Below are 26,850 nucleotides of genomic sequence, written 5' to 3'. Positions count from 1 at the left end.
AGGAGGAGCCGTGCAGATTGTACATAGTGTCCTATCTGCAGGCAGCATGTTATAGATCAGGAGGAGCAGAGCAGATTGTACATAGTGTCCTATCTGCAGGCAGCATGCTATAGAGCAGGAGGAGCTGAACAGATTGTACATAGTGTCCTATCTGCAGGCAGCATGTCTTAGAGCAGGAGGAGCCGTGCAGATTGTATATAGTGTCCTATCTGCAGGCAGCATGTTATAGATCAGGAGGAGCAGAGCAGATTGTACATAGTGTCCTATCTGCAGGCAGCATGTTATAGAGCACGAGAAACTGAAAAGCTTGTACATAGAGTCCCATTGGCAGGCAGCATGTTATAGAGCAGAAGCAGCAGGGTAGATTGTAACCGTTTTATAACTGCTCCGGGCCTACTATGAGGCCATCTTGTAGGTGTGTGGAGATTTACAGCCATTGACGCTCCATTGGGGGATTCTGGGAAAGATGCAAATATGTTTTCCAGGATGGGATAAGAAAAACTCTGCATCTTAGCTACCTTGTAATGCAGCCCCCTTACCATCAATCATGACTTTCAGGAAGCCTAATGACATGATTCAGGATTAAAACAATAGTGGATTATAATATTGGGGGTTGCGACTGTAGCCCGGGTCCCAAGCCCCCCAGGGGGGCCATAGCCACCCAAATCACCCACCAAATGTTTCACTGAGAAAGACTTTCACCCATGAAATCCTTGTGTACACATGTAGACAAGAGCCATTTTAGGATATTTGAAGGTCCTCCAAAGGTCCTGAAACCACAAATTGAAAGCAGCAGAAGTGACAACCAGACTTCTAGGGGCTATAATATTCATACACCCCAGGGCCCATGGCGGTCTTAATCCGCCCCCGATTAAAACCAAACCAGTATATTTATTCCAGAAGGAGCAGACTAGATCCCTGCACTGTACTGATGAGATGCAGAGACATGGATCAGTGCTGTCTACAGTCGGGAATCTGTTTCTTCTGGAATAGATAAACTGTTTGGCTTTAATCCCACTTCCTGAAAGTCATGATTGATGTTTAGGTAAATGACAATCCATCCTGATAGACCGGGGACATTACTCATAGATCCAGGCACCAGGACTGTGGTATCTTCTTATCTGTTCTCTCCATGGCCTCCTTCTTTGTAAAATCAACTTTTACAATTATGCTAATTAGCATGACGAGCTCTGGGGGCATTATCTGAGCCCCCTCAGTGTTGCAGATTCATAAGCTGTTACAATGTGCAGAACATGTCTCTCTCGTCTCCCTCTGCCTGTGTGATCTAGCAGCAGTATGAGGTGAGAAATCTTAGTGTGAATGTTAATTTATTGTGTCTCGGCCTGCGCTGCAGCACAGTAAACTGCAAGATTCTAGAAATCTGGAGTATAATACCAGGTGTAACAATCAGTACAGGCTCTTTACCTAGATTCTTATGATATTGTATAAAACTTTTTACAGGGAGCCTGTCACAGTAAAAATTCAGTGTTGTCTGCAGCACATTATAGAGCAGGAGGAGCTGAGCAGGGTCATACATTTTTGTGGAGAATTTGTCTTTCATTCATTTATATGTCAGATCTTTCTGGATCAGGGGGCGGTGCCATCAGTCACATATGGTAAGAGAGTCAATAACTGAAGGGACCGCCCCCTGGACTCCTAAGCACAGATATAAATGAACAAAAGACAAATTATATTCAATATTTTCCATCAAAACTATATATCCTTTTGCTCTGCTCCTCCTGCTCTATAACATGCGGATATAGACCAATGGACAAGGTGACAGATGAACATAACGTGTGGTAATAACATTGTACAGCGATTATCAGTAAGGTACGGTATGTAGTGGAGTTATCCTAGTGATTACACAATGACTGTCCATAGTTTTTAGGCTTTTATTACTACTCACATTACATATATACAAAATTGTTCTCCTCCTCCCCCATCATACAGCAGTAGTGCAGTAGTCCTTGGCAGGACAATGTTGGGGTTAGTTGTCCTCGCCCTGCCCCCTGTCCGCCCTCCATCCCTCCTGTCCATGTGACCGACTTTTCAGTCTGAGTTTATGCGGTAGTTTCACTGCTGCAGGATCCTGGAAAGCTGGGTATTCCAGGTGGCAAGAATTCGATCCCCCTTCTTCGCTGCAACTGTCCTCGCTGTGATATCCTGAATGGGGAGAATCGGGCGACCTGTGTTCCCCCATCACGTTGCCCCCCGCATTCATGAGCTGCTGGTATTGAGTCTGTAAAGAGTCTGCGTGTACAAATATGGAGGAGCGTAGGGGTGGGGGGCTGCTGTCACCGACCAGGTGCTTCAACGGGCCCAGATCTGTGAGCTCTGGACTTGCCATGTGCCGGCTTTGGGGGTCCACCGTGAGTCCGCCCACTCTGTAGAGAATCACGCCGCTACGTGGCATGGATAATCGCGGGGATGTGTTACTGTCCACCGGGCACATGTTGGCATTTGTCCAGTTGTCATTGTCCATCGCCCGGCTGTCTCCGTAAGATGGCACCGGGCTGTCTCTGGAGGACTGGTCGGAGAGGTCTGACAGTGATCCTCGGGGGGAGTAGCTGCCGTGGGCGGCTCCCCCTCCACTGTCCGCCTCCGAGGAGTCTGAATTCATTCCTAAGTAGGAAGAAGTATAGGTAGAGTTCCCCCCAGCGCAGAGAAGAGACCCCGAGTCTCCACCTTTACAGCCTCCCAGTCCATGTCCGGCTTCCAGGAAAGAGGCGGCTTTTATCAGTCCATATCGGAGCTTCAGCTGCAGTAACTCGCTCCTCAGCCGCCCGTTTTCCTCGTCGAGCGCTGCCACCCTCCCTTCCAGGACCAGGTCGTGAAAACGTCTCTTCTCCCGGGACCTCTTGGCAGCTTCATTGTTTTTCCTTCTCTTCTCCCAGTAACTGGCATCCTTCTTCTCATCGGAGATGAACTCCCGCTTACGGCGCCCACTTCCCGGGCCCATTTGGTTATTGCCAGAGCTTCTCCCCCGGGGACTCTGCACCTCATGCATCTGTGAGTAGTCGGAGAGAGGAGATTCCATCTCAAGCAACTTATGTGTCCACCTCCAGACGACTTGTGGTTTCAGTAGAGCTTGGGATAAAGTTGTATGAAGGCGCTCAGGTTGAAGGTTGGATCTGGAGATGGTGAATGGCGGTAGCGATCACTTGGAGGGCTGCACCATGCACCTTGCGCATCTTACTCTGCCACTTCTCAGTCGTCTGTAGACCTTGGCGGCAGCTGTGATACTTGGAGGATCCTTCGTGTCTCACGTCTCTGCCAGAAAATAATTCTGTGTCCTGGTTTGCCAGGTTTTTCTCCTCTGGACACGCCTAGAAGGAAATAAAAAAAAAACTTAGGAAAGTGATCTTATGACGGCACCCGCCCCCATCTTACATAACATGACCCTGAAAAGCCTGGCCTGGGCTCACGTTTGACCTGGTTTATTTCAGATGTTAATGACATGAATGACTCTGTGTTTTGTAATCTGTTGTGTTATTACATAGAGGATATACAAAGGTGGAACCCGCTGCCGTCTATGAGAATTATCAAATCCGGGTGACTAAGACTCCGCTTACACGTGCAGGAAAAATCCTGCACATGGATGCGGTGACTGCTGCCGATGGTCTCCTACACGGAAGAGGAAGGAGTAAACACGGAGCAGACTGTGTCACTGGGTATCCTGGCCAGTGTGGTTAGTAGGTGGCGGTCAGGCTGGCCCTGAGAATGAAGGGTATCACATGACTGCGCTCGTGCTGTGCGTACACATGAATAGCGCGGTGTGGTTGTAGCCTGCACAGCATGAGGCATGGGGTGCACTAGTGCAGGGGGCACTTAGAGGGGAATATTGCCCCCCTGGTGATTGTGGGGTCAGGCTGGCCTTGAGAATGAAGGGTATCACATGACTGCGCTCGTGCTGTGCGTACACATGAATAGCGCGGTGTGGTACTACTCTGCACAGCAGGAGGCAGCGGTGCAGGGGGCACATAGAGGGGAATATCGACCCCCAGGTGATTGTGGGGTACACTAAACATAAGAGGATTATCAGCCCTTCATGGCGCTCCTGCTGTGCACAGACTTGCACTGTGTTGTGGTGCTCCACATATCAGAAAGACAAGAGGTGGTCCCTTTGTTTTCAGGACCGGCGAGTGATGAGGCATTATGAGAGAGGTGACCGATACCTCTCTGCTACATCCATACCTTCACATATTCCATGCAGAAATGGCTACATAAAGTATGAGACATCAGAAGCGGAGGTGTTTCCATGTCAGTGGGCAGGGAAGGGTTAATGTCAGGTGCCCCCCAGCACGTACCCCTCCATGCCCCTATATGTGTCAGTGTGTTAGTATGTGTGCGCACACCCTGCTCCCCCTCCCCTCTCCTCCAGTCCACGTGCCTGATGTCGCTGCCATGTGATCAACCAGCGCGAGGCACGGAAACTAGGTCAGGATTTCGTAAACAGACCTGAGGGCACTGAGCCAGAGAGCAATGCCCAGCGCTGCCAGGGACCCGTTCAGTGCCAGACAACAACCCTGCCTGCCATTCACCACCCATTACCTGCTGCTCCAAACATCCCTGGCTGCCCAGCTATGCCAGTCACTGTGCCCAGCCTGACTCCTAGCACCAGGCAGCATCATGCACTCATCCTATGCCAATGTCCAGGTACCAGACGTGACTATATTCATCTAGTATCACTCCACACCCACTCCATGCCAATCCCTTACCCCCAGGCAACTCCAAACACCAACTGGATGCCAAGGTCCAAAGACCAGATGACCCCAAACACCAACTCCATGCCAACGTCCTAGTACCAAGTGACCCCAAACACCCACTGCATGCCAACGTCCTAAGACCAGATGACCCAAACACCCACTGCATGCCAACGTCCTAGTACCAGGTGACCCCAAACACCAACTCCATGCCAACGTCCTAGTACCAGGTGACCCCAAACACCCACTCCATGCCAACGTCCTAGTACCAGGTGACCCCAAACACCCACTCCATGCCAACGTCCTAGTACCAGGTGACCCCAAACACCCACTCCATGCCAACGTCCTAGTACCAGGTGACCCCAAACACCCACTCCATGCCAACGTCCAAAGACCAGATCACCCCAAACACCAACTCCATGTCAACGTCCTAGTACCAGGTGACCTCACACATACACTCCATTCCAATCCCTTACCCCTAGGCAACTTTAAACACCCACTCCATGCCGACCACATAGTACCAGACAAACCAAAACACCCACTCCATGCCAATGTCTTAGTACCAGGTGACCCTAAACACCCACTCCATACCAATCCCTTACCACCAGACAGTTCCACACCCCTGATATACTCTAATCTTAGTATCAGGCCACACCATACACCCACTCACTGCCAATCTCTTTGTACCAGGCAATGCCAAACACCCACTATATGCCAATCCCTCACCATCAGGCAGCATTACACACCCATAAATGCCATGCCACCAGGCACTGACACCCACCTACTCCATGCCACCCCCATAGTAGCAGGTGACCATTAACACCCACTCCTTGCCAATTCCATACCACCAGACAAATCACGCCACCATTCATGCCATGCCACCAGACCACGCCACCCAACCACTCCATGTATGTACCACAAGGTCCGGTGCCATGGTACCAGCATCTGGACTCTTGGCACTGATTACATTTTGGAATCCCCCTGCATATAACATCTATGGCACATACTGATGAGGGTAGTAGTCCCTGGTGCCCCTTCCCATGCCCTGTGTGTTGTGTCACTGCCCGCGCCCTGATTATGTGATATGACATATGTAGGCATGTGCCCGCTTCTGGGAATGTAAACATTATCCGGTTGGCGTGCCGATGCCCGCTATTAGCGGGTGTGGTGAGGGTGGGTGAGCGCCCGGCACGTGCACCTCCTCCTCACACGTGAATACCTGGCGCTGTAAGTCATAACTTCAGGAAGTGTCGGGGCCTTTATTATTATTATTATTTCCAGGGAAGTGACTGGCAACGTGCACAGCCGGGCGAAACCACATGTAGATACTGATGTAGCAGTGCCGAGGCCGTCAAGGTGCTACTTCCTGCATAGAATATGTGTGACGCACTAGCTAGATATGCTGAAGGACAAACTCACCTCTGCTACACCTACTTTACGTTAATACTATAGGATTTACCTTCCTTCATCCAGTTAGATTTGTCTTTGTATGTATCTAGATGTAGCAGAGCTGAGTTTGTCACTTATTCCTTTGATACTACGCTACAATGTATCAGTAGTGGCGATAGGCTGGTTACATCTTCTGCAGAGCAGTCATCAGACATAGCAGAGCTGAGTGTGTCACGGTTTCCTCTCTGTATGAATATGGATGACACATGTACCTGCAGTTCTGTGTGACACCACATCCCTAGTTTTTCTGTATGACAAACTCGACTCTGCTGCACCTTATTTAGGTTTATACTATGATTCTTCACCTTCTTCTGGATTTACAGGGATGTTCCAGGATCCTTCCTTCCTAATTAGATGTTTATGGTTTTGTTTACAAATCGGGTCACTAGATGTAGCAGAGCTGGGTTTGTCACATATTAGTAGACACAGATATGGAGGTGATAAGTAGGTTGCCTACTCTTCATAGAGTGCATTGACATAGCAATAAGCATAAGACATAGCAGAGCTGTGTGTGTGTGTCAGGGTTTGCAGATGGTGTAGTAGATTTTCCTGCTCACACTACATTCCTAGATCTTCTAAATGACATACTCGGCTCAGCTGCACCTGGTTCTCTTTCGCTTCGTACTATGGTTTTATAATAAGAGATTTATCTTTTTCTGGATCAAAAAGTGATTTCTTTTTTTTTGTCATTTCCAGCCATACAAACTAGATCACTATTCACAGGGACACAAAGATGTAGCAGAGCTGAGACTGTTATTGTATTTCTTCATGACTACATTGGTTGGCCATGTATCGGCGTAGCTGATCTGAGTTGGTCATACAGTCTCGTTAAAAAATGTATTGTTTTCTGCATGAGACATAGCGGTGATGACTTTGTCATTTGGCACAGGTCCTTAAACTGGGATCTTACATAGGACTGCTAGTTATATGACTAACTGAGCTCTGCTACATTGGTACTTACCTTGTATGAAGTAGGTTAGCAGCACATGATGTAACTGTAACCATATAGAAGCACACAGAGATGTAGCAGAGCTGAGTTTGTATTCACTGGCATGCTCTCTATCTGTTACCAAACTACTGGGAGTAGTAGTCCTGGCACACACCACCCACATGTAGAGATGTGGTAGTACAATGCCAGCACTGCTACCACACTGCATACCCACTAATGCCAGCCCCTGCCAGCTCGTATTCCCTATTCATTGCCCAGATGGTGCCCACCTGCCTCTCAGATGGCAGCGCCAGGCACACATCTGTTCTACCCTCCTTCCTAAACATCACAGGCTTGGGGGTGCCCTCGCCTCTTGTGATGTAGCAGAGACAAATGTGTCATGTACAAAAAAAAATTTTAATGTCTTTATTAACATGAGACAAACTGGTCTCTGCTACATACAACCGTATAGAGCTGGCACATGTTACCGCTATACGTGCTGTTAGACAGAGTCAGCTCTGCTACACCTGACTCCTCCAGCTCTCAACACTTTACCATTTACATTGTTTATTATATGTCAAATTCAGACAGACTTAGCTCTGCTACATCTGATACACACACCTGTATAGCGTTAGCACACATTACCACTTACATACTACTGTGTCATAAGACAGACTCAGCTCTGCTAAACTGATATATACTCCTTTGTAGAGCACTCGATGTGCCGTTACTCAGATTGAGCTCTGCTACACCTCACTCACACTCCTGTGTAGTCTTGACACACTTTACCAATTACATGCTGTGCCACTACACAGACTCAGCTATGCTACATCTGATACACACTCCTGTATGGTATTGTCACACTTTACCAATTACATACTGTGCCACTACACAGACTCAGCTCTGCTACATCTGATACGCACTCTTCTGTAGAGCTGACATCATCATGCTCTACCACTGTGCTATAAGACAGACTCGGCTCTGCTATGTGTGACTCACACTCCTGTATAGAGCTGACATCCTTTACCAGGCACATTCCATGGCATAATACACACACAGCTCTGCTACATGTGACTCACACTCATTCATACAGCTGGCACACATTACCACTTTCATACTGTGCCATAAGACACACTCAGCCCTGCTACATCTGACTCACACTCTTGGATACGGTCACATTGGGTGGCATAAGACAGACTCAGCTCTGCTACATGTGACTCACACTGCGGTAGGTAGTCGGGTGACTTACCTGTGTGCGGTGCTGCGTCTCCGGTGCGGCTCTGGCTGTGTCTCTTCTCTTGTGTTGCTCTAGTTTCTTGGCGTCGCTCCCCTCAGTCTCTGGTAAATCTGTGTCAGTGGGTCAGACATTGCATAACCGCGCGTCACAATCCGTGTCTGACGGGGAGGAGGAGGAGGGAGACCCGGATAAATATAGCCCCACAGGATCACTGACCCGCAGAGCTTACACTCTAACGCCCGCCTGTCATTGTAGACATGTCACTATCTGTATCCGGGAGAGCTGGGTGACAATAACCACGGGAGATGTTGAGGAAATGAACTCTCAGGATACATAATCATGCTTTATATCAGAAAAAAAGGTTGTGCAGGGGCCTGGGAAAGCTGGGTGAGAAGCTGCGATGATATATAACCAGACTAGGATAATATTCAGGCATATTGGAAAGCTGAGTGACAACCACAATAGGATCTGCAGGGATAATTGTCTAATATTATTCCTAGTCCTTCTACAAACCTGAAAGAGAGTTTGTGCAGGGGTCTGGGAAAGCTGGGTGAGAAGCTGTGGTGATATATAACCAGACTAGGATAGTATTGAGGCATCTCGCAAAGCTGAGTGACAACCACAATGGGATCTGCAGGGATAATTGTCTAATATTATTTCTAATCCTTCTAGAAGCCTGAAAGAGAGGTTGTGCAGGGACCTGGGAAAGCTGGGTGAGAAGCTGTAGTAATGTGTAATTAGACAAGGATAATATTCAGGCATCTGGGAAAGCTGAGTGACAACCACCATGGGAGCTACAAGGGGTAAACAAGTTATAGGATTCCTACACTACTTCTTATCTGACTATATAAAGAGGAATATAGGCAGTTCAGGGTGCTGGGAAAGCAGGATGAGAAGTTGTGGTAATGTATACGCAGAGAAGGATATTATTAAGCATTTTGAAAAGATGAGTGACAACCACCATGTTTGCTGCAAGGAGGTAATGAACTTATATGATTATGAATCCCGATTCGTATCTGGGTTGTTCAGGGTTCTGGGAGAGCTGAGTGAGAAGCTGGGTACAGGGACTGGGAGAGCTAAGTGACCGTGCGAGCTGCAGCAATGTGTATATAGAGAGTAAACAAGGTGGAAAGCTAGGTGAGGAGCTATGTTACGGTATAAACAGGTTAGGATAACATTCAGTAGTTTGGGAAAGCTGGGTGCGAACACCATGGGCGCTGCAGGTGATTACCAATATATATATGATTTCTAATGTTACTGTCCATATGACTGAATATGGAGAAAAAGAGGCAGTTCAGGGATTTGAGGAGAGCTGGACGAGAAGTTTGGATAACATTCAGGAGTCTGGGAAAGTTGAGTGAGTGCTACAGAACAAAACTTTTTTTACGTTCCAGAGTATGTGCCCCCCTTGAGAAAGCCAATGCAATGGCGCCATGTAGTGCAATCCTCGACTGAAGAGCTTGCAATCTAATGTACAGGCAATGGCAAGGGGAGAGAGGTGTCTAAATAGACCGCACATGATTCCTGTACGTCAGAGCTTGCACTCCATTTTTCATTCCCAGTCCCTCTGCTTGCTGTCAGTGAGGTGACACAGCAGTAGTGTTGTTACAGTGTGGCCAGTGAGATGTAGCAGAGCTGAGTTTGTCATATACTGATACAAGAGGTAACAAGGTTCTGCGGGTCTATGTAATGCATCACGTTGTCTGCGTGACCCGGGCCAGGTGACATACTCAGCTCTGCTACATGTTATGAAATATTATGCAGGAGCTTTCCATCTCACTCCTCTCCATGACTGGGTATGCCTGGCATTGCATAATGGCGCTGGTATGTGGCGTGATGGGTGTCCTGGCATGCACCCGCTGCTGCTATGCAGGGCAATGCAGGCCAAGCCTATAAAGCATTAATGGGTCAGTGACTGGTGATGTATGGCCGTACCAGCTCTGCTGCCCGCACACCCTGCAGAGTCCGACTAATGATTACCAACATACCGTGCCCATACAACGCCCACATCATGTCCTCACAGGGTGACCGCATACCTGGCTCCATCATATAAACACAAAACAGTGTCATATAGTACTCACATAATACCGCTATATAGTGACTACACAACTGTGCCTATATAATACTGCCATACTGTGTCTATAGCTTACCGAGATATAGTACCCACATAATACCGCTATATAGTGACTACACAACGGTGCCTATATAATACTGCCATACTGTGTCTATAGCTTACCGAGATATAGTACCCACATAATACCGCTATATAGTGACTACACAACTGTGCCTATATAATACTGCCATACTGTGTCTATAGCTCACCGAGTTATAGTACGCACATAATACCGCTATATAGTGACTACACAACTGTGCCTATATAATACTGCCATACTGTGTCTATAGCTCACCGAGTTATAGTACGCACATAATACCGCTATATAGTGACTACACAACTGTGCCTATATAATACTGCCATACTGTGTCTATAGCTCACCGAGTTATAGTACGCACATAATAACGCTATATAGTGACTACACAACTGTGCCTATATAATACTGCCATACTGTGTCTATAGCTCACCGAGTTATAGTACGCACATAATAACGCTATATAGTGACTACACAACTGTGCCTATATAATACTGCCATACTGTGTCTATAGCTCACCGAGTTATAGTACGCACATAATACCGCTATATAGTGACTACACAACTGTGCCTATATAATACTGCCATACTGTGTCTATAGCTTACCGAGATATAGTGCCCACATAATACCGCTATACAGTAATTACATAATTGTACTTAAATGATACTGCTATGTGTATACAATACCTCTGTAATGTGTCAATAGTTTACTGACGTATGGGACCCACTTCATACTGCTACACATAACTATGCTTATAAAATACTGCCATACATTGCCCTGACTATACTGCTAAACAGTGACTTCATAACTATGTCCATACAAAACTGCCATACTGTGAATATAATATTAATAAACCTTTATTTATGAGCGATTCTCCTGATCACAAGAGCTTACAATCTATGAATATATTATTCTCTATTGAATGTCTTTCAGTGCCATATAGATCCCTCATAATCCTGCCATATGGTGACTGTATTATTAGTCTTATATAGTGCCTTACAGGGCCCCGCATAATACTTTGATACAGCAGTGACATGAGCCTTCATCACTTACCACCATCCCTAAAGAATGGCAATATAAGACTGCAATACATTGCCTATGTCATACTGCAATACCGCATAATTAGTGCTATAATGTAGACACAGAATCATACAATACCGTATAGTACTTACACATTAATGGCAATGATTACATACATACAATCTGATCACATTACCCATATAATACTGCCATATAGTGCCTATACTATACTGCTACACAGTACTACATAATGCTACTATACCTACAAAATGCAAACATACTGTGCCCATGTAATACTGTCATGTCATGCTTCCATAGTGAGGAATAATAGCTCAGTGTGACGCAATGTCAGTATCATATAGTCCCACATATTATGGCGATTCGTTGCCTGAAAAATAGGCAATATACTAGCAAATAGTGACTGGTACATATAATACTGCCATATGGTGATTGATTTACATATACTGTCTTATGGTGGATGATTTACATATAATACTGCTATTTACACGTTATACTGAGCAGTGCTTTTGATATAATACTTTCATATGGAGACTGATTTACATGTAATACCGCCATAAAGTGAATGCTTTAGATCTAATATAACAACAGATTTTTATATAATACTGTACATCCAACACCAGCTTACAGTGACTGCTTTACGTGTAATACTGCCATATAGTGACTACTTTACATCTAATGTAATATAGTGATTGATGTTATATAATACTGCCATATAGTAACTGATTTTATATGGTGATGAATTTACATCTAATACTGCCATATAGAGACTGGGGGAGATTTATCAGAAGTATCTGAGGTAAAACTGCCATGAAAACCAATCAGAGCTCAGCTTTCATTTTATAAACAGATGTGGGAAAATTAAAGCTGTGCTCTGTTAGGTTGCCATGAGTAACCAAAACAGTTCTGTTCACAGACACCACTGATTTTATATAGCACCCTTATACAGTAACTGCTTTTATATAGTGCTGTCATATAGTGATGAATTTACATCTAATACTGCCATATAGTGACTGTGTGAGATTTATCAGAAGTTTCTGAGGTAAAACTGTTCTAATTGCCATGAAAACCAATCGGAGCTCAGCTTTCATTTTATAAACAGCTGTGAGAAAATGAAAGCTGTGATCTGATAGGTTGCCATGAGCAACCAAAACAGTTCTGTTCACAGACATCACTGATTTTATATAGCACCCCTATACAGTGACTGCTTTTATATAGTACTGTCATATAGTGATGAATTTACATCTAATACAGCCATATAGTGACTGTGTGAGATTTATCAGAAGTTTCTGAGGTAAAACTGTTCTAATTGCCATGGAAACCAATCAGAGCTCAGCTTTCATTTTATAAACAGCTGTGAGAAAATGAAAGCTGTGCTCTGATAGGTTGCCATGAGCAACCAAAACAGTTCTGTTCACAGACATCACTGATTTTATATAGCACCGCTATACAGTGACTGCTTTTATATAGTACTGTCATATAGTGATGAATTTACATCTAATACAGCCATATAGTGACTGTGTGAGATTTATCAGAAGTTTCTGAGGTAAAACTGTTCTAATTGCCATGGAAACCAATCAGAGCTCAGCTTTCATTTTATAAACAGCTGTGAGAAAATGAAAGCCAAGCTCTGATTGGTTGCCACTTCTGATAAAGCTTCCCCAATGATTTTATATAGCACCACCATACAGTGACTGCTTTTCATTTAATATTGCCGTATAGTGATTGACTTACTGTTATATAGTGACTGATTTACAACTAATATAGCCATATAGCGCCTTACTTTATATAATACTGCCATATAGTGACAGCTTTGTATCTAATATTGCAATATGGTGAGTGCGTCACATATAATACCGCCATACATTGGCCAGTAGTACGTGCGCTGCCCGGGGACAGCTTGTGCCTGCCGCCTGTTATGTGATGAGGGAGGCAGCTGCGCGGCTGCTCACATGCTCCGGCCTGACCTGGATTCAGAGATGTAGGTCATGAATCTGGAGGAAATCTAACACAAAGACCCTGGGGCGAGAGTATGAGGAGGAGCCCGGGGCCTCTCACATATGTAACGCACTGCCATTATACTCCTCATGTGTTATGTGCACTCCATGGCAGCGGCTTTTATAAGATGATTATTAACTCTTAGGTAGACTCTGCCCGCAGCCTATGTCATGAGATAGATAGATATGAGATAGATAGATATGAGATAGATAGATAGATAGATAGATATGAGATAGATAGATAGACATGAGATAGATAGATATGAGATAGATAGATATGAGATAGATAGATAGATAGATAGATAGATAGATAGATAGATAGATAGATAGATAGATAGATAGATATGAGATAGATAGATAGATAGATAGATAGATAGATAGATAGATAGATATGAGATAGATAGATAGATAGATAGATGGATAGATAGATAGATATGAGATGGATAGATAAATATGAGATAGATAGGCAGATAGATAGATAGATAGATAGATAGATAGATAGATAGATAGATAGATATGAGATAGATAGATATGAGATAGATAGGCAGATAGATAGATAGATAGATAGATAGATAGATAGATAGATAGATATGAGATAGATAGATAGATAGATAGATAGATAGATAGATAGATAGATATGAGATAGATAGATAGATAGATAGATAGATAGATAGATAGATAGATAGATAGATAGCTAGATATGAGATAAGTAGTGAAGAGGCAGCACTCCAATAAATGTAGAAAAGTGGTGATCCTTTATTCCATCAAACAGCTATGAGATAGATAGATAGATAGATAGCACAGTATACTCTGGGCCAGATTTATCATCTTTTTTTGCGACTTTTTTGTGTGTTTTTTGAGACTTTTGGCTTAAGTATGTATTTGCGTCTTTTTTTGAGACTTTTTTGAGACTTTCCAAAAGTTAGCGGCGCATGGATTTTAGCCACTTATGCCTCATTTAACTTATTAATCCAGATGTTTTTCCTCATTTATGACATGCAACTTTTTTAAAATGTCTCAAAAAAGTCTCAAAAAAGCTCCTCACCAGAGCAGGCTGAGATGACCAAAAAAAAACAATCAGACACATTTGATAAATCAACTTTCTTCTTTTTTTTGGGTTTATAGGTGCATTTTTGTGATTTTAATGGAGATTTTTTGCATGCAATTTTTTTCCTCTTTTTTCCCATCTGTTTTGAATGAGAATTCTGCATGGACACTGCACATTGATGCAGATTTTCACTCTCCCATAGGCTTTAATGGGGAAATTTTTTTTTTGTTATTTTGTAACTTCATGTTTATTTTTACATAAACATTTTGTCATAAGCATCAGGAGAATCAGTCATACAGCTGTTCTTGATGTTTTTTTAATATATATTTTTTAAACTGATTCTTTTAAATAGAAAACAATGATGATGCTTAACAATATAAACCATCATAATACGGGGCTGTTCACATTAACCCCTCCCCTGCCTGAACACATCCCGCAGATGGGAGGTCCCCAGTCTCCATATAAGGTCTCTGACGCCATTGGCGAAACAGCCAAATATAATAGCAACAGCCAATCACTATCTTCTGTGGAGGTTGACTCCTCCCCCTGCTTTCATATCGGCCTCTATATGCATACAGTGATGTGTCCTTATAATGTATGTGATAAAGGAGCAGTGACTGCGGCCGCACCATGTACAGAACATCGGCTGAAGCTGATTTATAGAACTTTTTCTCATTGAGACTTTTTACAAAAAGTCGCAAAGATATGAAAAAGTCTCAAAAAAAAAAACGCAGAGAAGGATCACATCTATCTAAGCAAATTTTGACATTAGACAAATATGGTGCAAAATAATGCGCAAAATAGAACAACTTAAGATAAATCTGGCCCTCTGTACTCCTCCATAACTAACAATGACCCTATTATTCCCTTCCGTTTCTACATCTGTAATGTCCCATGGTTGGGTTAAAACTAAAGAAAATTCTTGAATTCTTACTGGAGTGGACCCTACTGGGCTCTGTAACTCAGCTTTCCCGGTTCCAGATTCATTACATATCCTTCTAGGCTGCATCATGGTACAGGTATATGTATAATTGTGTAAGTTCCCTTCCTCTGTATTCTGGTGTACTACCAAAAGGTTAATATGTTTGTTGATGTTAATGTAACTTGTATTTTCTCCTGAGGTAAATCAGGCTGTCTATTGGCTAGCTCCCCGGAGCCTTCCAGAGACTGAGAATAAAGGGAATCTACCATCAAAATCCATCATTACAAATGACCTCACGTGTGAGTACCTGGCTAAGCTGCTAACATCATCAGCCTCCCCAGTAACATCTGCCGGGGGCCTATCACCTACACCCACAGCGGGAGCCTTATTGTCACATAGCCCCCCCCCCCCCTCTTCCTGCTTCACATGACGGCTGATAACTACAAAGATACGGCACTAGGACCACGCAGATCACTACACAGGTACAGGACCGCGGCTTACTACATACAGAACAGGAACAAACCTTTCTACATAGATATGATACCAGAACCAGTATTACTATATAGATACAGTACCAGAACCAAGATTATTACATACATATATTACAACAAGCAAGATAACTACAAAGATACGGCACTAGGACCACGCAGATCACTACACAGGTACAGGACCGCGGCTTACTACATACAGAACAGGAACAAACCTTTCTACATAGATATGATACCAGAACCAGTATTACTATATAGATACAGTACCAGAACCAAGATTATTACATACATATATTACAACAAGCAAGATAACTACAAAGATACGGTACTAGGACCGCATAGCTTACTACACAGATACAGGACTGCGGCTTGCTACATCAATACAGCATTAGAACCAAGATAACTGCACCAGAACCAGGGTGACTATATAGATACAGTACTAGAACCATGATGACTGCATAGATACAGCACCAGAACCAGGATTACATAGATACTGCACCAGATTTATCACAATGTGCCGGCAGATAGAATTAAATTTTTACATCTATATCCAGCTAAAAATAGAGCTATCAACCCTATTTTTAAGGGGTTTCTGGGCTAAAATATTGATAACATCCCTATAAAATAGGTTGTATATGTCCCCTATAAGTAGTAAAGCGCTGCCTAATATGATGGTGCTATATAAATAAAGATAATTATTATTAATATCAGAATGGTGGGTCCAACACACAGTGATGTCACAGTACAGAGATAATACACAGTGATGTCACAGTACCGGGGATAATACACACAGTGATGTCACAGTACAGGGATAATACACGCAGTGATGTCACAGTACAGGGATAATACACACAGTGATGTCACAGTACAGAGATAATACACAGTGATGTCACAGTACAGGGATAATACACACAGTGATGTCACAGTACAGGGATAATACACACAGTGATGTCACAGTACAGGGATAACACACACAGTGATGTCACCGTACAGGAATAATACACACAGTGATGTCACAGTACAGGGATAACACACGCAGTGATGTCACAGTACAGGAATAATATACACAGTAATGTCACAGTACAGGGATAATACACAGTGATGTCACAGTAAAGGATAATACACACAGTGATGTCACAGTACAGGGATAATACACACAGTGATGTCACAGTACAGAGATAATACACACAGTGATGTCACAGTACAGAGATAATACACACAGTGATGTCACAGTACAGGGATAATACACACAGTGATGTCACAGTACAGAGATAATACACACAGTGCTGTCACAGTACAGGGATAATACACACAGCGATGTCACAGTACAGGGATAATACACACAGTGATGTCACAGTACAGAGATAATACACAGTGATGTCACAGTACAGGGATAACACACACAGTGATGTCACCGTACAGGAATAACACACACAGTGATGTCACAGTACAGGGATAACACACACAGTGATGTCACAGTACAGGAATAATATACACAGTAATGTCACAGTACAGGGATAATACACAGTGATGTCACAGTACAGGATAATACACACAGTGATGTCACAGTACAGGGATAATACACACAGTGATGTCACAGTACAGAGATAATACACACAGTGATGTCACAGTACAGGGAGAATACACACAGTGATGTCACAGTACAGCGATAATAGACACAGTGATGTCTCAGTACAGCGATAATACACACAGTGATGTCACAGTACAGGGATAATACGCACAGTGATGTCACAGTACAGGGAGAATACACACAGTGATGTCACAGTACAGAGATAATACACACAGTGATGTCACAGTACAGGGATGATACACACAGTGATGTCACAGTACAGGGATGATACACACAGTGATGTCACAGTACAGGGATAATACACACAGTGATGTCACAGCACAGGGATAATACACACAGTGATGTCACAGTACAGGGATAATACACACAGTGATGTCACAGTGCAGGGATAATATACACAGTGATGTCACAGTACAGAGATAATACACACAGTGATGTCATAGTAAAGGGATAATACACACAGAGATGTCACAGTACAGAGATAATACACACAGTGATGTCACAGCACAGGGATAATGCACACAGCGATGTCACAGTACAGGGATAATACACACAGTGATGTCACAGTACAGGGATAACACATACAGTGATGTCACAGTACAGGAATAATATACACAGTGATTTCACAGTACAGATATAATACAGTGATGTCACAGTACAGGGATAATACACAGTGATGTCACAGTACAGAGACAATACACACAGTGATGTCACAGTACAGGGATAATACACAATGATGTCACAGTACAGGGATAATACACAGTGATGTCACAGTACAGGGATAATACACACAGTGATGTCACAGTACAGGGATAATACACACAGTTATGTCACTGTACAGGGATAATACACACAGTGATGTCACAGTACAGGGATAATACACACAGTGATGTCACTGTACAGGGATAATACACAGTGATGTCACTGTACAGGGATAATACACACACAGTGATGTCACAGTACAGAGATAATACACACAGTGATGTCACAGTACAGGGATAATACACACAGTGATGTCACAGTACAGGAATAATACACACAGTGATGTCACAGTACAGAGATAATACACACACAGTGATGTCACAGTACATGGATAATACACACACAGTGATGTCACAGTACAGGAATAATACACACAGTGATGTCACAGTACAGGGATAACACACGCAGTGATGTCACAGTACAGGAATAATATACACAGTAATGTCACAGTACAGGGATAATACACAGTGATGTCACAGTAAAGGATAATACACACAGTGATGTCACAGTACAGGGATAATACACACAGTGATGTCACAGTACAGAGATAATACACACAGTGATGTCACAGTACAGAGATAATACACACAGTGATGTCACAGTACAGGGATAATACACACAGTGATGTCACAGTACAGAGATAATACACACAGTGCTGTCACAGTACAGGGATAATACACACAGCGATGTCACAGTACAGGGATAATACACACAGTGATGTCACAGTACAGAGATAATACACAGTGATGTCACAGTACAGGGATAACACACACAGTGATGTCACCGTACAGGAATAACACACACAGTGATGTCACAGTACAGGGATAACACACACAGTGATGTCACAGTACAGGAATAATATACACAGTAATGTCACAGTACAGGGATAATACACAGTGATGTCACAGTACAGGATAATACACACAGTGATGTCACAGTACAGGGATAATACACACAGTGATGTCACAGTACAGAGATAATACACACAGTGATGTCACAGTACAGGGAGAATACACACAGTGATGTCACAGTACAGCGATAATAGACACAGTGATGTCTCAGTACAGCGATAATACACACAGTGATGTCACAGTACAGGGATAATACGCACAGTGATGTCACAGTACAGGGAGAATACACACAGTGATGTCACAGTACAGAGATAATACACACAGTGATGTCACAGTACAGGGATGATACACACAGTGATGTCACAGTACAGGGATGATACACACAGTGATGTCACAGTACAGGGATAATACACACAGTGATGTCACAGCACAGGGATAATACACACAGTGATGTCACAGTACAGGGATAATACACACAGTGATGTCACAGTGCAGGGATAATATACACAGTGATGTCACAGTACAGAGATAATACACACAGTGATGTCATAGTAAAGGGATAATACACACAGAGATGTCACAGTACAGAGATAATACACACAGTGATGTCACAGCACAGGGATAATGCACACAGCGATGTCACAGTACAGGGATAATACACACAGTGATGTCACAGTACAGGGATAACACATACAGTGATGTCACAGTACAGGAATAATATACACAGTGATTTCACAGTACAGATATAATACAGTGATGTCACAGTACAGGGATAATACACAGTGATGTCACAGTACAGAGACAATACACACAGTGATGTCACAGTACAGGGATAATACACAATGATGTCACAGTACAGGGATAATACACAGTGATGTCACAGTACAGGGATAATACACACAGTGATGTCACAGTACAGGGATAATACACACAGTGATGTCACTGTACAGGGATAATACACACAGTGATGTCACAGTACAGGGATAATACACACAGTGATGTCACTGTACAGGGATAATACACAGTGATGTCACTGTACAGGGATAATACACACACAGTGATGTCACAGTACAGAGATAATACACACAGTGATGTCACAGTACAGGGATAATACACACAGTGATGTCACAGTACAGGAATAATACACACAGTGATGTCACAGTACAGAGATAATACACACACAGTGATGTCACAGTACAGGGATAATACACACACAGTGATGTCACAGTACAGGGATAACACACAGTGATGTCACAGTACAGGGATAACACACACAGTGATGTCACAGTACAGGAATAATATACACAGTGATGTCACAGTACATGGATAACACACACAGTGATGTCACAGTACAGGGATAATACACACAGTGATATCACAGCACAGGGATAATACACACAGTGATATCACAGCACAGGGATAATACACACAGTGATGTCACAGTACAGGGATAATACACACAGTGATGTCACTGTACAGGGATAATACACACAGTGATGCCACAGTACAGGGATAATACACAGTGATGTCACTGTACAGGGATAATACACACACAGTGATGTCACAGTACAGGAATAATACACACAGTGATGTCACAGTACAGGGATAATACACACACAGTGATGTCACAGTACAGGGATAACACACAGTGATGTCACAGTACAGGGATAACACACACAGTGATGTCACAGTACAGGATAATACACACAGCGATGTCACAGTACAGAGATAATACACACAGTGATGTCACAGTACACGGATAATACACACAGTGATGTCACAGTACAGGAATAATACACACAGTGATGTCACAGTACAGAGATAATACACACACAGTGATGTCACAGTACAGGAATAATACACACAGTGATGTCACAGTACAGGGATAATACACACACAGTGATGTCACAGTACAGGGATAACACACAGTGATGTCACAGTACAGGGATAACACACACAGTGATGTCACAGTACAGGATAATACACACAGTGATGTCACAGTACAGGATAATACACACAGCGATGTCACAGTACAGGGATAATACACACAGTGATGTCACAGTACAGGGATAATACACACAGTGATGTCACTGTACAGGGATAATACACACAGGGATGTCACTGTACAGGGATAATACACACAGTGATGTCACTGCACAGGGATAATACACAGTGATGTCACAGTACAGAGATAATACACACAGTGATGTCACAGTACAGGAATAATACACACAGTGATGTCACAGTACAGGGATAATACACACACAGTGATGTCACAGTACAGGGATAACACACAGTGATGTCACAGTACAGGAATAATATACACAGTGATGTCACAGTACATGGATAACACACACAGTGATGTCACAGTACAGGGATAATACACAGGGTGATGTCACAGTACAGGATAATACACACAGCGATGTCACAGTACAGAGATAATACACACAGTGATGTCACAGTACAGGGATAATACACACAGTGATGTCACAGTACAGGGATAATACACAGTGAAGTCACAGTACAGGGATAATACACACAGCGATGTCACAGTACAGGGATAACACACACAGTGATGTCACAGTACAGGGATAATACACACACAGTGATGTTACAGTACAGAGATAATACACAGTGATGTCACAGTACAGGAATAATACACACAGTGATGTCACAGTACAGAGATAATACACACAGTGATGTCACAGTACAGGAATAATACACACAGTGATGTCACAGTACAGGGGATAATACACACAGTGATGTCACAGTACAGAGATAATACACACAGTGATGTCACAGTACAGGGATAATACACACAGTGATGTCACAGTACAGGGATAATACACACACAGTGATGTCACAGTACAGGGATAACACACAGTGATGTCACAGTACAGGAATAATATACACAGTGATGTCACAGTACATGGATAACACACACAGTGATGTCACAGTACAGGGAAAATACACAGGGTGATGTCACAGTACAGGATAATACACACAGCGATGTCACAGTACAGAGATAATACACATAGTGATGTCACAGTACAGGGATAATACACACAGTGATGTCACAGTACAGGGATAATACACACACAGTGATGTCACAGTACAGGGATAACACACAGTGATGTCACAGTACAGGAATAATATACACAGTGATGTCACAGTACATGGATAACACACAGTGATGTCACAGTACAGGGATAATACACAGGGTGATGTCACAGTACAGGATAATACACACAGCGATGTCACAGTACAGAGATAATACACACAGTGATGTCACAGTACAGGGATAATACACACAGTGATGTCACAGTACAGGGATAATACACACAGTGATGTCACAGTACAGGGGTAATACACACAGTGATGTCACAGTACAGGGATAATAAACACAGTGATGTCACAGTACAGGGGTAATACACACAGTGATGTCACAGTACAGGGATAATACACACAGTGATGTCACAGTACAGGGGTAATACACACAGTGATGTCACAGTACAGGGATAATGCACACAGTGATGTCACAGTACAGGGGTAATACACACAGTGATGTCACAGTACAGGGATAATACACACAGTGATGTCACAGTACAGGGGTAATACACACAGTGATGTCACAGTACAGGGATAATGCACACAGTGATGTCACAGTACAGGGCTAATACACACAGTGATGTCACAGTACAGAGATAGTACAGTGATGTCACAGTACAGGGATAATACACACAGTGATGTCACAGTACAGGGATAATACACAGGGTGATGTCACAGTACAGGATAATACACACAGCGATGTCACAGTACAGAGATAATACACACAGTGATGTCACAGTACAGGGATAATACACACAGTGATGTCACAGTACAGGGGTAATACACACAGTGATGTCACAGTACAGGGATAATACACACAGTGATGTCACAGTACAGGGGTAATACACACAGTGATGTCACAGTACAGGGATAATACACACAGTGATGTCACAGTACAGGGGTAATACACACAGTGATGTCACAGTACAGGGATAATGCACACAGTGATGTCACAGTACAGGGGTAATACACACAGTGATGTCACAGTACAGGGATAATACACACAGTGATGTCACAGTACAGGGATAATGCACACAGTGATGTCACAGTACAGGGAGAATACACACAGTGATGTCACAGTACAGAGATAGTACAGTGATGTCACAGTACAGGGATAATACACACAGTGATGTCACAGTACAGGGATAATACACTGTGATGTCACAGTACACTATATATCAGGTCACGTACAGTGCATCGGTCTTGGACGCAGCAAAACCACTAAATATAATTGGAGCTCAGAAAGGGAGAAATAGTTCAGGTGCTAAATAATCACAAAAATACAATGACGGAGAACAAAAAGTGACCCATCTCCCCCATTGTCTCCTGATGGTGGTGACACATCCCTGCTAACACTCTGATGTCTGAGCCTCCAGCTACCTCTAGTGGGCAGAGGAGGAATAGCATCATCACAAGGGAACAAGTCACATCCCAGCACCTAACGTCCCAATCATAGGGGTGATTAACCCCATAACTGCCCTAGAACACTGCAGATATGTGACTGCACCCTTACATACCGTATCCGTGCCCCAAACAATGATAAAGTACACACAGGGCCACCCTCAATATTGGTGCCAACTTAGTGCCCCTTCACTAAATGCGCCTACTTTCCAACCCATATTTATCAACTGTATGTCCCCATAGTACCCCCTATTCAATGTCAATACCCCCATTACACCAGCTATACAGTGACAGACTCCCCCATATTACCACCTATACTGTAAAGGTACCCCCATTATTACCTCCTATTCCATAACAGTGCAACAATAGTATCCCCAGCTCTGTAACAGTGCCCCCAATATTACCCCCATTCTGTGCCCCCGTTAGTACTAACTATTCCGTAATAGTGCCCCATAGTGCTAACTACTGTATAATAGTGCCCCCATATTACCCCCTATTCTGTAACAGTGCCCCCATATTACCCCCTATTCTGTAACAGTGCCCCCCATATTACCCCCTATTCTGTAACAGTGCCCCCCATATTACCCCCTATTCTGTAACAGTGCCCCCCATATTACCCCCTATTCTGTAACAGTGCCCCCAATATTACCACCTATTCTGTAACAGTGACCCCAATATTACCCCCTATTCTGTAACAGTGCCCCCCATATTACCCCCTATTCTGTAACAGTGCCCCCATATTACCCCCTATTCTGTAACAGTGCCCCCAATATTACCACCTATTCTGTAATAGTGCCCCATAGTGCTAACTACTGTATAATAGTGCCCCCATATTACCCCCTATTCTGTAACAGTGACCCCAATATTACTCCCATTCTGTGCCCCCCTTAGTACTAACTATTCCGTAATAGTGCCCCATAGTGCTAACTACTGTATAATACTGCCCCCATATTACCCCCTATTCTGTAACAGTGCCCCCCATATTACCCCCTATTCTGTAACAGTGCCCCCCATATTACCCCCTATTTTGTAATAGTGCCCCCATATTACCCCCTATTCTGTAACAGTGCCCCCATATTACCCCCTATTCTGTAACAGTGCCCCCATATTACCCCCTATTCTGTAACAGTGCCCCCAATATTACCACCTATTCTGTAACAGTGCCCCCCATATTACCCCCTATTCAATAACAGAGCCCCGCATGGTAACCCCTATTTCTTAACACTTCCTCCCTATAGTACCCTCCATAATACCCCATATTCAGAAATAGTGCTACCCATAATAATGCCCATACAATGACAGTGCCCTCATATTACCCCCTATTCCGTAACACTGCCCCCCCCATGGTACCCTTAGTCAGTTAAAATGCCCCCCATAGTGCCCCCTATTCAATGACTGTACTCCTTGATTCTCCCTTACTCAATATTGGTGCCCCTTAGTGCCCCTCGCAGTTATAATGCCACCTATTGCCACGTTTTGTATGCCTCCAGCTGTCCCAGGATCGGTCGTGCCACTGCTGCTGGGGCATAGCACACAACATACAGTGATCCAAAATATTAGATGTATGGACTAATAATGGTTCGGGCACTAGGGAAGTGGCTCCTCACTTCCAGAACCAGCGCCATTCTTGTCCGCAGGTGATGTCTGCAATATAGCAGAACTTGTGAATGAGCTCCAGATGCAGTACCATGCACAACCTGTGCACAGGGGGGAGCTGTTTTATAATAAATATAAGACTGTATAAATGAATTCTGGGTGAGATGTTTGTTTTCTTCTATTCTTGGTGCTGGGTTTTTATTGCTATTATTCTGGGGGTAAATGTGACTTTTTGATGACTTTTGATTTCAGTTTTCAGAAGGCAGGATGAGCAAAAGAAACCCAATATTGCCATGGTTGTACAAGCCGGAAATAGCTGCAGTACCATACACGGCCCACGGACAGGTGAGGCGCTGTTTATAGAAGAAAGCAGACTTGTATTGTAGATTATGGACAAACCCTTTAAGAACTCTATAGTACTGTAGTATATAGTATCCAGGCTGTGCATTGATTTTAATGGATGTTGTGTAATACTTGATCACCCCAGTGGTGGCGCTGCAGAGGAATATAATAACACTTACTGCCTGGTTTCTCCATCGATCTCTTTGATCTGGGGTATTACAGAGACTGTCCTAAATGAACACCCCCTTTAAGGATGAAGAGACCCGAGTCCACTGAAGGTCACTTTCTGACTATTACGAGTGATAATCGGGTTATTATCAGCCGCTTTATGTAAGCAGTGAGGTAACGCCGGCTCTCTCCGGGATTATGTAAGGGTGTGATATTACTAGGAAACCATTCCAAATTATTATATAACTGTGGATACAGACATTGACGCCTTCCTAGAACTGCTAAATCCAAGGACAAACCTATTTACCGGGATAGAGGCCCCGGCCCAAGAGGAAGCGCTAGTGTAGTGTGAGGTATTGTGTCCTGGAGAGATGTGTAATCAAGTCTTTGTAAGTAGCAGCAGGACTGTGCAGATAGTATTAGGTATTGGCCCTGTAGAGAAGTGTAATCATACCTTTGTGTATGTTGTTAGTAGCAGCCGGACTGTGGTATATGGATTTATAATCCGGTATTGTAGCTTCTTTGAGTGCCCTGGAGGGGTGTCCTTACACTGCTGTGCTCTGTGCAGATAATATTAGGTATTGGCCCTGTAGAGAAGTGTAATCATACCTTTGTGTATATTGTTAGTAGCAGCAGGACTGTGGTATATGGATTTATAATCCGGTATTGTAGCTTCTTTGAGTGCCCTGGAAGGGTGTCCTAACCCTGCTGTGCTCTGTGTTGACAGCATAAGATATTGTCCCTGGAGAGATGTGTAATCATACCGTTGTGTAAGTTGTTAGTAGCAGCCGGACTGTGACATATGGATTTATATTCCAGGATTATAGCTTCTCCAAGTGTGCTGGGTACACGTCCTCACACTGCTGTGCTCTCAGCTCTCTGCACTAAGCTTTTCTATATTACCTCCCCTTTGCTGAGAGTCAGAGCGCTAACAGGTTATGGGTGGGATACTGCAGCAGTCACTCATTGCTAAGGAAAGGGGCTATGGAGCAGTTTGATGCAGAGAGTTAAGAGCACAGCAGTGCGAGGACACAATCCTGGATTATAAATCCATATTCACAGTCCTGCTGTTAC

General features: G+C 43.6%; 2 protein-coding genes and 1 long non-coding RNA gene across 3 annotated transcripts in view; 1 reads left to right on the top strand and 2 right to left on the bottom strand.

The window, feature by feature from the left end:
* Window positions 1–26,850, bottom strand: part of PRDX2 (peroxiredoxin 2) — a 176,868-nt gene that overhangs the window by 141,805 nt on the left and 8,213 nt on the right. The window lies entirely within an intron of this gene.
* Window positions 1,879–8,469, bottom strand: LOC140128170 (uncharacterized). The gene is made up of 2 exons (XM_072149651.1): window positions 8,330–8,469; window positions 1,879–3,326 (listed from the first exon to the last, which is right to left on the bottom strand). Exon 2 carries the CDS (start codon window positions 3,035–3,037, stop codon window positions 1,988–1,990), a length of 1,050 nt encoding a protein of 349 aa, XP_072005752.1. The 5' UTR covers window positions 3,038–3,326; window positions 8,330–8,469; the 3' UTR covers window positions 1,879–1,987.
* Window positions 13,268–25,699, top strand: LOC140125769 (uncharacterized). The gene is made up of 4 exons (XR_011854727.1): window positions 13,268–13,337; window positions 15,463–15,566; window positions 15,669–15,768; window positions 25,519–25,699. It is a non-coding gene; the product is annotated as an uncharacterized lncRNA (long non-coding RNA).

The sequence above is a fragment of the Engystomops pustulosus genome, chromosome 4 (genome assembly GCF_040894005.1).
Source record: "Engystomops pustulosus chromosome 4, aEngPut4.maternal, whole genome shotgun sequence".
Lineage (NCBI taxonomy): Eukaryota > Metazoa > Chordata > Amphibia > Anura > Leptodactylidae > Engystomops > Engystomops pustulosus.
Note: the sequence above shows the minus strand (reverse complement) of the source record. Positions and strands in the feature narration are given on the sequence as shown.

Excerpts from the sequence above, each read along its gene's own strand:
- LOC140128170 (XM_072149651.1), bottom strand. The coding sequence starts at position 3,037 with ATGGAATCTCCTCTCTCCGACTACTCACAGATGCATGAGGTGCAGAGT.